This window comes from Macaca fascicularis, chromosome 10 (genome assembly GCF_037993035.2).
Source record: "Macaca fascicularis isolate 582-1 chromosome 10, T2T-MFA8v1.1".
Taxonomy (NCBI): domain Eukaryota; kingdom Metazoa; phylum Chordata; class Mammalia; order Primates; family Cercopithecidae; genus Macaca; species Macaca fascicularis.
The window spans coordinates 191,801-206,007 of record NC_088384.1 but is presented as its reverse complement, the minus strand read 5'-3'; the positions used below and the strand labels follow the sequence as shown (position 1 = coordinate 206,007).

Genomic DNA, 14,207 nt, shown 5'->3' with positions numbered 1-14,207 from the left:
TGTGGGGGGGTGGGATGGGAGGCAACTGCAAGTTGGAAGTAGGATGTTGTCCCAGGAGGCTGCTGTGTGTGGGGGAGGGAGGAGGCAACTGCAGGGTGGTGTGGTGGTCCCCGTGCCACTGATTTCAGGTTAAAATAGAATGTGGACCTCTTTTTACCATAGTTTTTAATGACTCCGCTAGTTTGTGTTGCTGTCTCTTGCTATGAAGTCCACAGTCTGATGTCTCTGTGGTCCCCATGTTTCCCTTCTGCTTGTGTTACCCGATCCTGTGGGTCAGCTGTGAGGAAACCACTCTCCACTCCTCATCTGGAGTGGCCTCAAGCTGGGTGTGCTGGTCTCCTTGTGGGCTAAACTGTTCTTCTGTTACTGTTTTCTCTGTTTTTTGACCAAATTTAGCAGACTTGTGTATGATGCAAACACTTTAAAAAATGACTTTTGCCTTTATAAAGAAAACACCTGCATTGCTTTAAAATGAACCTTTCCTGTGTCTCCATCCTTCCTCACAGATTGCTCTGTGTTAGAAACTCGGTGGTGTGTGTGCTTCATGGCCTCATTCCATCAAGCACTGTAACCTCTGATTGCAAAAGTGACTACACTCAAGGCAAAAAACTTTGCAAATGTTGAAAATAATGAACAAAAACAATATATTGTTCTCTTGTCATCCTGAAATGGCTACTCTTAATATTTTGATGTAGTTCTTTCAATTCTTTTTAAGTAAAGTTGCTTCTAACACAAGCACTTTGATTATATTCATCAAATTATATTCAGGAAATAAGGAGAAAGTAAAAAGAATATCCAGTTTGGGGCAAAAAGGAAGACGACATAGAAAGAGGCTGTAAAACTCCCTGCAACTTGAAAAGCTGGGTTGTGGTGGCTGTGGTTTTGTTTTTACTGTGAGAGACCGCAGGATTCTTCTTGGCACTGAAGGGCGGGCAATAAGATAATACCCTGTGTGTGTGCTGGTGGCTGTATAAACCGAGCCGCATGTCCTCTTTCGAAGCAGAGAAAGCATGAGGTTTGAGGTAGTGGTTTGGTAACTTTTGGAAAGTCTGTTTGTAGGACTGCACTGCAGAGATTAGGTCAGTCTGAATTAGATTCGAATGATCTGTTCAGGCCTTGGGAGCTTTCTACACCGGGTGTACGCCTGTTCTGGATGTGGTGTAGAAGGAACAGGATTGGGAGGGTTTCTTGCTTCCCAGTCATAGAAATGCCTGCAATTATCACTGTTTGTTGTCTCTCGGGAAGCTATTTCAGGAAGGAAGTGTACGTTCCAAGGCTGCTGGTTGGCCTGTCGTCACCCTGGGGGTCTTGGTGTGGGTCACGGGAGCTGTGACTGCTCACGCATGGAGCTCTGTCTGTCTCGCTGCCGTGCCGGTAGACAGCTGGTCACCAACAAAGTGTGTGTCCCAGTGGCCTTTGAGAAGAATTCTCTGCATCATTTTTATACAAGGTCCTTTTTCCTTTCAATGTCAACCTCGTGTCTTCTAGCCAAGCGATATGTTCTTGCAGAAACAGGAAGTGTGGCCCAAGTGAGAAATGAGGGAATTGATCTATAACTGCTATCAGTTTTTATACAGTTGAGCCATTGTAATTTATACATAAACATGTTAAATCTATGGAAGTGAGTCATGGTGCCAGACCCTCACAAATGCCGAATGTCCACGTGGGACCTCTCTTCTGTCGTGTCCACATCACAAGAAGAAAAGTCGCTCAAATGCAGCACGGAGTGGACGTGAATCTCCGAAAACTCCATGAATCAGAGCGACTGCTTTCCCAATTGCCGGTCTCCCCATTTGAGGTTGTGAGATTCCCGTTCTGAAGCTCCTTCAATTTCCCAGCACCCATTTCACTCCTTCGTGGAGATAACAGACTCACACTGTTACCTTGTTCTCAGATTTTCTAATTAGAAAAAGCACATATTTCACAAGAATTGTCCGGCTAACTCACTCCTTAGCCTGGGTAACCCACATACCACTTTTCTCTTTAAAATACTCGCCTTTCAGAACTCTTGGTAAATTATTTAAGAATAGGAAGGTACCATGACTTTGGCCACAAGCAGTATTATGTATAATGTGCAAGTGAGTGCCTTGAGAGCCATGGTTGCTAAAGACAAATTTTCTCAGAAGAGAAAAATGTAAGCGGTTCTTTACATGATCATTAATTTTGTTTTGCCTAAATAACATCTTGTCTTTGTACAGGGATACAGGACGTTGCTGAGTATTGACGGGGGCGAGTGGGTCCCGCTGCCCCACAGTGTGATCCTGAATATCGACAGGGGTGAGTGGGTCCTGCTGCCCCACTGTGTGTGACAAGCCCTTTGTTTCTGGCCCGGAAATGTCCCGGCTCCGTCAGTGCATTGGGCTGGTGCTGGCTCCCTTTGTTAGTTTGCATGCGAGGCAAAATCTCACGTCTTTCACTCTTGTTGACATACAGATGCCAAAGCTTTGAACAAATTCTTACTAAATCAAACCCAGAAATATGTAAAAGGGATATAAGAATACCATGAACACTTAGAGTTTGTTCTCGTGATCTGTAGTTTTGCATTGTACATTTTGGCTTATCATTCAAAAATCAATGTAGTTCACCATATTAACAAAAAATAAAGCAGAAAACCCATTTATTTTATCCTCTCGGTAGACACTGAAAAACATCTGTTGAAATTTAATAGTCCTTATACGAATTTCCTACCACATCAGGAACAGAAGGGAACTTTCTCCATTTGATAAAGGCCACTCCTGAAAAACCAGAGCTGACCCCCCTCCTCGGTGGTGGCAGCCGGGGGAGCTCAGCCCATAGTCAGGGGTGTCGGGAGCATGGCCATTCTCAGTGGTTCAGGTTCGCATGGTGCGCACTGGGGCCCTCGTCCGTGAAGTGAGTCAGGAGAACTAAAAGGCATAAAGACTTGGAAGCAGGGAGATGCTCGATGTACAGAAGACATAGGGCCTTATTTAGAATATTTTAGGAAATGTACAAACAACCAGAAATGGTGTGAATTTTGCAAGCATGCAAGATGGACACTTCGCAACAGATGTATACAGATGCCCAGTGGCCCGTGAAAGGTGCTCACCAGGGAGTCATTGGGTAAGTACAACTTAAACCCACAAGGTTCCCCTTCACAAGACTGGAGAAGGGAGGACAGTAGCAGCTGCTGGTGAAGATAAGACAGACTGGATCTCAGACTGATGGAGACTTAAAATGGCACAGCCACTTCAGCAAACTGTGGCAGTTTCTTTAAAATATGTACACTTACCATATGGCCCAGCAGGTACGCTGTAGACGTTCACCAAGGAGAGCTGAAAATGTGTGTCCTTGTAAAAGAATGCACATTATCTCCAGAGTAAATTGTCAGAGCCAAGAACTGGAAACAACATAAATCTCTCTCATCTGGAGAAACATGAGCAAATTCTGATATATTCATACATTGTCCTAGTTCCCATCAGGAAAAACGTACAAAATACTGAAACCAAAACAGACAACGGGGATGAGTTCCAGGAGCCTTGAATTGAGCAGAGAGTGAACACCACGCCGTGGAGTCCATGTGACGATGGAGAATCTATGCGAGTCTCGGGCGACGGAAGAGCACCAAGAACACTCCTCGAGAATGAACAGTGACTGTCTCTTGAGGGCTGGGAGGGGACTTGTGGGAACTTTGACGTGAAAGATTTGATTCGGGTAATAAATTTCCATTTATCGTAATGCGCCAAGTGTACTCAAGATCTGAACATTTCACTGTGTATACTTTGTACTCTCTCCCTTCCAAAACAATGAAAAAATAATTACAAATGAGCACTGAACTCGATAGATTTTTCACAGTGGTATTAGATAGCAATTCTGAAAGCATTTCTGTATCTCCAGGCTTAAGCAAATAAGTTTAATAAATCAGTGAATATATTGAGTGTTACAGGACCCAGGTTTCTTTCTTGGTAAGAGGTAGAAATAAGAAAAGGCCAAAGCCTGGAATGGATCACGTGGGATTCGGTTGCAGCAGGAGGTATCAGTATAAGCTGGTGGCTCCCGACAGATGTAGACAGGGATAGAAGTGCCTGTGGATGGGTGTGGGTGCATATGCGTGTACATGCGTGTTGTGTGTTCTACTTGCTGGCAATGCCCAGCAGCACCCGGTGCCCACTCTTAACTTCCAAACACGGTTCTTCACTAGAAGGAGCCCTGGTCTAAGGGCTGGGGAATCCGGTGTCAAATCTGGGACCAGTTGAGCAACAGAACAAACCATTGTAACTATGAATCATCACCCACCAAGCCAGACTCCATGAGTACATATGGACATAGGTAAATGAATGCTGAAAGATAGAATAATTATTTTTCAGTGAATATGGAGGATCTAATGATTTAGAAGGAATGACAGGAAATCAGTGGATGCTAAAACTAGTAGTGAAGAATTGATGGAAAACAGAATATGCACATAGTGTCAGGGTGTCTCCTCCCAAATCTTAATTTCAACGCGAGAAGTAGCATCTTTGCTTTGGAGGCACGTAAGCACCACCTTCACTGAGTTGCCGATGTTAACATTGCCACACAGGACAGACGTCTGCGGTGTCCCTGCTATAAAATGCATACTCTTGAGTCTAGTCCGGAAGTTACCAAAATAAAGGACAAGCTGTAAAATAACTGACCTGTATCCTTTAACATTTCCAATTTCAAGAAACACAAAAGCTGAGAAACTTGGATTCTGGACGGGTAAAAATCACATGACAAATCAATTCATGATCCTGGATTGGATCTTCAAATAGGAGGACAAAGTAAAAAAATTATGGAGACAGTTGACACCATTTGAAAGTGAACTTTGTATATGACAGTTAAATTTCCCGATCTTGAGGAAAATGAATGTGAGAGCATATCCTTGTGTTGAGGAAATACGTTGAAACATTTAGGTATGGAAGGACATAGTATCTGAAATTTATTTTCATTTGACTTAGAAAATTCATGGGGGAGGGGGGAAAGCAGTGATGTAAGATAGGAGCATTTGGGCCTAAGTTGAGCCTGGTAAGTTATGTGGGAATTCGCTACGCTGTTTCTTGCAGATTTTCTGTGTGTTTGAAATTACATCCAAAAAGTTTAAAAGGGAGAATATGCAAAACAAAAAGCGATTTGTGGAAGTGAGTGGACTGTCACTTCATTGATGCCTTCAGTTTTTGGCCATGAGCCAAGTCAGTCACATAGTGGTTTTTGACCTGGGAATTAGAAATAGTGGCCAGATGACCAGGCTCTTTAGTTAGGGAGAGAAGTGTGCACAAAGGCTGACCAAGACCAAGCAGTGTGATGAGCTGCTTGTGGGCGTGATGCTGAGGGTCTGGGTCCTGTCTCAGGTGGCAGCTTGGGGGGTTTAAGCCAGAAAGCCACGTCCGATTCCCTTTCATGGGATTATTCTCGCAGCTTCAGAGAAAACTGCCCCAACCCGTCTTCACTCACGCTGGCCATTTTTGGTGGTGTTTTTATTCTGCTAACACCGTTCTCACTGACAATTTAGGGCCTTTGAGCGGGTTTTTGCCTGTGTCTCAAAGATTCTCATCTTGACAGCCGGTATGTTTCATTCCCGTTGTTCTGATTCTGTGTTAAGAGGGTTCTTCCCTGGCTTCACAGTTTGGAGTTGCCGCTGCATCTGTCTCTGCTCTAATTCTCTAGCCCATGTATCACTTGTCTCGTCCCTTAAGAAGTGGCCTGCGTGAGATGCCATGAGACTGTCTGCCTTATCACCACTGCGTCCCCAGCCCGTAGGGACTTACAGAGAAGGCATTCAGTGAATGTGTGGAATTAATGTAATGGGTTAATAGCCACAAAATGTGTTAATGGTTGTTTTAGTCTCTTTTCACGCTGCTGATAAAGACATGCCCGGGACTGGGAAGAAAAAGATTTAGTTGGCCTTGCAGTTCCGCATAGTGGGGAGGCCTCAGAATCATGGTGGGAAGCGAAAGGCACTTCTTACATGTCAGCAGCAAGAGAAAACGAGGTAGAAGCAAAAGCGGAAACCCCTGATAAACCATGAGATCTCATGAGACTTATTCACTATCACAAGAATAGCTCAGGAAAGATGGGCCCCAGTGATTCAATTACCTCTCCCTAGGTCGCTCCCACAACACATGGGAATTCTGGGAGGTACAATTCAAGTTGAAATTTGGGTGGGGACACAGCCATACCTTATCCATAGCCAACACAGTCCTGGCCCATGGCTGGTATTGAGCTGAGCTGCGACTGTGGCTGTGTGAGTTGGGGTGCGAGGCGTGTGCACGCCTCTCAGTGGTACAGTGAAAGGATTTGGAGGCTCACACGTGTGACCTACAAAGAATCTCCAAAGATCAAGGTCCATTCACCCTAAAAAGAAAAATCTCAGCGCAGTTTACAGCCAGTGTTTGCTTGTGGACATGGATTCTGCAGTAATAAAATGAATAATTAAAAGTCTGTGAATAAATTTTAATGTCTTTACTGGAATTGTAAACACTGATTTTCTTTCCTCACCTACCCATCTGTTGGTGAGTTTGAGAAGGTGGATGAACCGTGCTGCGGGGACAGAGAGGAGGGTACAGCTTGGCCACTGGGACCTCAGCTGAGCCCTGAGTGATTGAGCTCTCTCCGTTTCAGACGTCCACACGGAAGCTGTCCAGGCAGCTCTGGCCAAACACAAAGAGTGGAAGATGGCGGTGCCTATGCCTTCCAAACGCAGGTCCCTGGTCGTGCAGACCTCCATGGATGCCTACACCCCTCCAGGTAAGGGACACGCTCCTTGACACTGCCTCCTGAACATGCTGGGCGCCTCAGAATTGACCACTGGCTCAGCATTCGGGTTTTTGCCTTCAAAATCTTGGTGCAGAAATGCAGATTTTGTGAACCAGAATTCCAAAAACAGTGTATGAGTTAAACGTGGAAGGAAAAGTAACATTATGTATCTGTATAAATACACGTTTTTAACTTTTCATCAAGACTCGTGCGTATGATACATACCAGTAAAATCTCACACAGTTTTATTCATTTAATTCCTTGTATGGAAAAGGGAAGAGTTTGTTGTAGCCCTCTGGGTGGAATTGGACTTTTCTTCTGATTAGGCTGGTGCATGCGTGTTCTCAAATCTTCAGATAAGTGTGCTGTATTGTTGGATTGTTTTAGAACAAGCGAATTGGACAGTTTAAGCAGCTACCCGAATCAGGTCATAAACTTTGCCTGCAAGGTGCCAGCTGGTATTTTAGTTCCTGCAGGCCATAAGGTCTCTTACAACCACTTAACTCTGGCCTCAGCCATGGGTGATAGCAAGTGCCTATGGCTGAGTACCAATAAAACTATATTTACAAGCACAGTGAACCAGATTTGATGCACAGACCTGCCAACCCCTGATCTAAATTACTAAAGGTAATAGCCAATTTGTATTTCTGCTACATAATACTGCTTTTCTTTAATCTTGAATTTTACATAACTACCCAAATTCTCTATTTTCTCTACCCAAATAATTATAAACTACATTTCATGATCTTCACACCCAAGGAAAGCAGAAAGTTTAGTTATCCGGATACTTGTTAAAGACACAGATTGAACCTACGTTATTTGATGTTTAGTTTCTGTGATTTTTATTCCAACATTATTCATGTCATTGTTACAAGCTTGTCTTCTCAAAGGACTTGAATCACCTTACATCCCACTTTGAAGCTACATATCACTTTAAATGACACCGTGTTTTTCCTCCAATACAAGAGAAACTTAAGGTACAATATGAATAGTTGAAAATGTACAACATTTTGGGGAGTATTTTTACTTCTGAAGTTTAGCTTAGACTTGGGAAGCAGTGAGACAGAAGGATGTGCTTCAGATCAGAGCTGAGATCAAGCATATGTCCACATTACAGCAAGCAGCTCCTGAGTTTCACCTTTATGTACCTTTACAAATGAAGGTAGTGGAATTTATAGGACAGAACTTACAGTACATCATTTTGGGTTTTCGTTGCTTTTTGTTTTGAGACAATGTCTTGCTCTCTCACCAAGGTTGGAATTCAGCATCATGATGGCAGCTCTTGGCTCAATGCAGCTGTGACCACCTGGGCTCAAGCGGTCCTCCCACTTCAGCCTCAAGCAGCTGGGACCACAGGTGCTCACCACCACACCCAGCTAAGTTTTAAGTTTTTGTAGAGACAGGGTGTTCCTATGTTGTTCTTGTTTTTCATTTACACATAAAGTGTTCTTCATCTAAAGAGCGCAATGCCAGCAGGCAAGGGAGTGAATGCTGTGCTAGCAAGGTTGTTGGCAAAGGAGCCCTTTCTGCCTACGTGCTCCCTTGGACTCCTCCCTTTCTTTATTTTAATATTAAGTCACAGCACGTGATTAAGGGCTGGGCACAGTAGCTCATGCCTATAACTCCAGCACTTTGGGAGTCCAGTGCAGGTGTATGGCTTGAGCCCAAGGGTTCAAGGCCAGCCTGGAAAACATGGCAAAATGTACAGAAATGCCTTTTGTACATCTTGTCTGCACCAAAAGTACAAAAAATTAGCTGAGCCTGGTGGTGTACACCTGTAGTCCCAGCTACTTGGGAGGCTGAGGTGGGAGAATCACTTGAGCCCGGGAGGCAGAGGTTGCTGTCAGCTGAGATGCCACCACTGCACTCCAGCCGGGGCAACAGAGCAAGACTCCCATCTCAATTAGAAAAATATAACAATAAGGCCGGGCGCGGTGGCTCAAGCCTGTAATCCTAGCACTTCGGGAGGCCGAGACGGGTGGATCACGAGGTCAGGAGATGGAGACCATCCTGGCTAACACGGTAAAACCCCGTCTCTACTAAAAAATACAAAAAACTAGCTGGACAAGGTGGCGGGCGCCTGTAGTTTTAGCTACACAGGAGGCTGAGGCAGGAGAATGGCGTAAACCCGGGAGGCGGAGCTTGCAGTGAGCTGAGATCCGGCCACTGCACTCCAACCCGAGCAACAGAGAGAGACTCCGTCTCAAAAAAAGAAAAGAAAAGAAAAATAAATAGAGACTCTTTAGAAAGGATTAGGCCAGGCGTGGTGGCTCATGCCTGTAACCTCAGCACTTTGGGAAGCCAAGGCAGGCAGATTGCTTGAGTCCTGGCGTTTGAGACTAGCCTGGGCAACATTCCAAAGCTCATCCCTACAAAAAATACAGAAATCAGCCGGGCATGGTGGTATGTGCCTGTGGTCCCAGCTGCTCAGGAGGCTGGGGTGGGAGAATCACCTGGGCCGGGGGAGGTTGAGGCTGCGGTGAGCCATGATCATGCCACTGCACTCCAGCCTGGGCAACAGAGCTAGACCCTATCTCAAAAAATAATATGCTTAATCCTGTTTCTTTAGTTTATGGTTATAATTTGCAAAAACTTATGGTAAAAAAATTGCATTTGTGTGTGTTCTTTGTGTAACTAACAACATGGACGTAAAAGGATAACCCACTTGAAATATTTTAAACCAAATTTTTGGCACTAACCAGTATGTAAGGCAACGGGCATTTTTCTTCACTTTTTATAAGAGAAATGACTTTGAAATGGAAGAAGCAGTGCGGTTATTTGCTTATTTCTCGTATTGAATCCAACCGCTAAGAAATGTTACTGGGTCATGCGTGATGAATAACCTCACTGTACAGATGTCTACAAAATATAAAAGAATATTATTTGAAATGTTATTTTTGTGAAATATTTGGATTTGACTAACATTTTTATATAAACCATAAAGCATCCTTTGTAAATTTCCATCAGGAGTCCTCTTGATATCACATGGGGCAGTTTTGTAAAATCATAAATGTCAATATCATAAAAATTTTTTACTCCCTCCTTATTTTGTGCTTAGCGATAGTTTGCATGTTTATTACCGTACTTACTCGATCAAAATCTTAGCTGCATTTCCTACCTACTTTTCTTAGTTGTTGGTAACAGTGGTAAGATCTTACTGAGTTTCATTGCCCTTCAGAGCATGTTCTTGAAGTTTATCTTCTATGAAATGACGGACTGCTGACCTGGATTATAGTTTCTGGAGAAACACTCATTAGGATTGTTGCAACACTAATATTCTTTGGGTGAAACTTGCCTTTAGTTTTCAAATGTAAAGATATAAGAATCATTTGCCAAAATTTCTAGCCATGATCAGAGAACAGGGACCCAAATCACACATCTGCCGTAAACAACTGTAAAACTGCACAAACCGAATGAGGTGGCTGTTTTTAGTCTGTGACAAGAGCTGTGGCAGCCAGAACCTGAGGGCGAGGGCAGGAGAATGAATGAGACGCACCCACAGTACACTTGCCCTCTGGAGAACACCTGCAGACTGTGGCGCCGAGAGCTCAGGTGTGGGTGGAGCAGGGCCATCCTATCAAGTCCAGAATGCAGAGCTCGGAAGGAGCTCAGGTGTGAGCGGAGCATGGCCACCCTACCACAGCCAGGAGGGGGAGATCGGAGTGGGTGCAGGATTGGAGCTCTCCACAGATCCACACCAGCAGCGAATCAATCCAAGCCTGCCCACGTCACAATGACCCAGCAGTGCCTGTGCTACCTACTAAAACAAGAGCTGGAAAGCTTCAGAGGAAGGTTAGGGATCCTGAGTGTGCTCAACATGTTACCTTCAATGTGTAATACTCAGCAAATAATCACTGCATACACAGAGAAACAGGAGGTAGAATCGTGGTCAAGGAAAAGGCAGTAAAAAGTGCACACACATGCAGGATGGTCTCTGTCACTCACCACATGCGGCGGCTGAGCACATGAAGTGCGCCCGGTCTGAAGTGGATTTGCTGCGTGAAAGACATGCCAGTTAATATAAAAAATAGAAAATATTGTATTTGTATTTTTTTTTTTTTTTTTTTGAGATGGAGTCTCGCTCTGTTGCCCAGGCTAGAGTGCAGTGGCGCGATCTCGGCTCACTGCAATCTCTGCCTCCCGGGTTCATGCCATTCTCCTGCCTCAGCCTCCCAAGTAGCTGCCCGCTGCCACGTCTGGCTAATTTTTTGTATTTTTAGTAGAGACGGGGTTTCACCGTGTTAGCCAGGATGGTCTCGATCTCCTGATCTCGTGATCCACCCGCCTCAGCCTTCCAAAGTGCTGGGATTACAGATGTGAGCCATCTCACCCGGCCTATTTGTATTTCTTATTGAAAGTATAGTATGAGCATTTTGAGTTAAAAATATACTAGTAAAATTAATTGTACCTGTTTATATAATTTATATGAGGCTACAAGGAAGGTTTCAAGTTCTATAACAGGACTCTCATAATTCTGTTGGAAAGTGCCTGTCTAGATCCAGCAGAAGACCGAGTTTTTAAATCTACAATTATAAATATTTAGGGAATCAAATTACAATGTGTCAAAGAACGAAAATATTTTAATTCTTGGGCCAGAGGAAGGGAAGACACTTTTTACTATAATGGAGTTGGGGAATTTCAGGTTCCGTACACGATAATCTTGAGAATTGTCACTCCCTCCTCACAGGTAAAAAGCTGAGCAAACTGAAAAATCAGCTGCTCTTCTTAAACCTGCAAGAGACGTGAGGTCACAGGCAAGCCACTGTCCCCAGATTGGCTGGACAGGTAAAGCGGAGAATTACCATACACTGGAGCACAATGCTCCAAGGAACCCACGCTGGGATTGGAAAACCTGAACTGGAATTGACAAATTGCTGCAGTGAGGTGTGGCCACATCTGAGAGTTAAAACCTCCGGGAGGCCTGTGCATATGGGTCTCATGCTTTTGTGAGTTGTATCATCAGAAGCTCAACCAGGTTCTTGAAGTAAACATCAGAGAAAAATCCCCTCATACTTACTACAGGGGAAAGAGAATAGGAATCATTTTTCAATATGTAGGTGCACTCTTCACTAGGTCTACCTTCCAGAGAAGCTTGTTAACTAGAGACTAACCAGGTGGGATTTTATCAGAGCCTTCTGACCTGGTGGAAAGGGAAATACCCAACTCCAACCTCCAGAACTGAAAAGCAAAAAAGAACAGAGTATCCAAGCACTATGGGACTTCCACAGAGGCATAAAATATGCATAACGGTAATACAAGGGGGAAGAAAGAGGAACAGAAGAACTATTTGTAACAGTAATAGCTGAATTTCCTCAGATTAATGCCAGACACCAAACCATAGATCCAGGAAGCTCAAGAAACACCAAGAAGGATAAATGTAAAAACGACGACGACAAAAACAAAACAAAAATAAACTCTACTTGGGCATAAAATATTCCAACTATGGTGAATCAAAGATTAAAAAGCAAACCGGAGTAATCTCCTTCCCTATGGAAGATCAAAGATAAGAATTATATTCAACTTCCCCTCAAACACCATGAAAGCAAGAAGTGGAGTGAAGTATTTAAACTATTGAGAGGAAAAAAATTCCATTAACCTAGAAGTCTATACTCTGTGAAATTATCTTTCAAAAGTGAAGAAAAAGTAAAGACCTTCTCCGACAAAAATTGCAAAATTTGTTGCCAGTAGACCTGCCTTGCAAAAAATGGTCAAAGTTCTTTAGAGAAAATAGTAGAGGTCAGTAACTCAGCTGTACACAAAGAAAGGAAGGGCACAGTCTGTTTACAGGGCTCACACCTGTCATCCTAACACTCTGGGAGGCCAAGATGGGAGTACAGCTGGAGGCCGCTTAGTTGAGACCAGCCTGGGCAACGTAGTGAGACTCTGTCTCATTAAAAAAAAGCCAAACGTGGTGGCCAACACCTATAGTGCCAGCTACTTTGAGAGGCTGAGATGGGTCACTTCTTGAGCCCAGGATCCCGTTCAAGGCTGTGGTGAGCTATAATGATGCTGCTCCACTCCAGCCTGGGCAACAGAGAAAGACCTTGTCTGTTTAAAAAAAAATAAATAGAAAAACAAAAAGCATTAAAGAAGAAATAGTGAAGGTAGAAGAAAATCTTTCATTTTTCTTAATAGATCTAACATAACAGTTCATTCATAATAGTGACAGTAAATATGTCTTATACACACACTTAAATATAAGTGAAATGAACGAGAGCAGTGATACCCAAGGGATGGGACAGAGCAATTAGGAATTAGGATTATTTTGTTATTATAGTGTGCTTGCATTATCAAGAAACCAGTGTAGTGTCGTTTGAAAGTGGACTTGGGTTACTTGTAAATTTATATTGCAAATTCCAAGGCAGCCACTTTAAAAAAAAAAAAGGAAAAAAAAAAAAAAAAGAACTGATATGCTAAGAAAGGAAAGAAAATAAATCATAGAAAATGCTCAATTAAGACCACAAGGAAATAAAAAGAGTGAAACACAAAAACAAAGAACAAGGGCAACAAATAGAAAATAGTAACAAATATGGTAGATGTTAATTCAACTGTATATCATTACTTTCAATGTCAGTCCAAATGCACCGAACTATATATTGTCTATAAGAAATCCACTTTAGATATAAAGACCTACATATAGATCAACAGTAAAGGGATAGAAAAAGATATAAATGTTAACACTAATTTTTTGGTGTGCAATGGCCTGATCTCATCTCACTGCAACCTCTGCCTCCCAGGTTCAAGTGATTCTCCCTCAGCCTCCCGAGTAGCTGGGATTACAGGCATTTGTCGTCATGCCCGGGTAATTTTTTTTTTTCTATTTTTGTACAGATGGGATTTCCCCATGTTGGCCAGGCCGGTCTTGAACTCCTGACCTCAGGTGATCATCCCGCCTTGGCCTCCTAAAGTGCTGGGATTACAGGCATGAGCCACCGTACCCGGCCAACACTCATTTTGAAAAATGGAAGTGGTGATATTAATTTCAGACAGAGTTGGCTTTACATCAAGGAAAGTTACCAGAGATGATTATTACGTAATAAAGGGGTCAATTCTCCAAGAAGATGTAACAATCCTGAAATGTATTTTTGCTAACAAAGCATCAGAATGCCAAAGCAAAAACTGATACACTTCAAGGAGAAGTAATTAACCCACTAGTATAGTTGGAGAGGTTAACACCCCTTTATCAGAAATGGACCAATTCAGTAGCCAGAAAATCAGGACAAAATTGAAATCGGCATCCTCAGTCAACTGTATATAACTGACGTTTATAGACTATTTCCTCCAACAACAACAGAATACAGAACATTCACCAAGACATACCATGTTGTGGTCCATAAAACACACCTTAACAAATTTAAAAGAATAGGAATCAAACAAGTGTGTTCTCAACCACAGTAAAGTAGAAATCAATAATAGATGACTGGAAAATATATTAGGATATTAAACAATACACTTATACATACTACATTGTTCAAGGA

General features: G+C 43.1%; 1 protein-coding gene across 45 annotated transcripts in view; it reads left to right on the top strand.

Moving 5' to 3' along the window:
• LOC135965229 (disco-interacting protein 2 homolog C-like) overlaps nt 1-14,207 on the top strand; it is a 279,948-nt gene that overhangs the window by 166,634 nt on the left and 99,107 nt on the right. For 22 of the 45 annotated variants that reach the window (XR_012418475.1, XR_012418476.1, XR_012418473.1 and 19 more), the window contains one exon: nt 6,595-6,720. Coding sequence is in view for 24 of the 45 variants with exons in the window: in XM_074003287.1 (XP_073859388.1) it covers nt 6,595-6,720 (126 nt within the window). In the remaining 21 variants the exon portion in view is untranslated. Of the gene's footprint in view, nt 1-2,198; nt 2,278-6,594; nt 6,721-7,982; nt 8,086-11,416; nt 13,165-14,207 lie in introns of those variants that run through there. The other 23 variants (XR_010578161.2, XR_010578164.2, XR_010578166.2 and 20 more) reach the window with 6 other exon arrangements.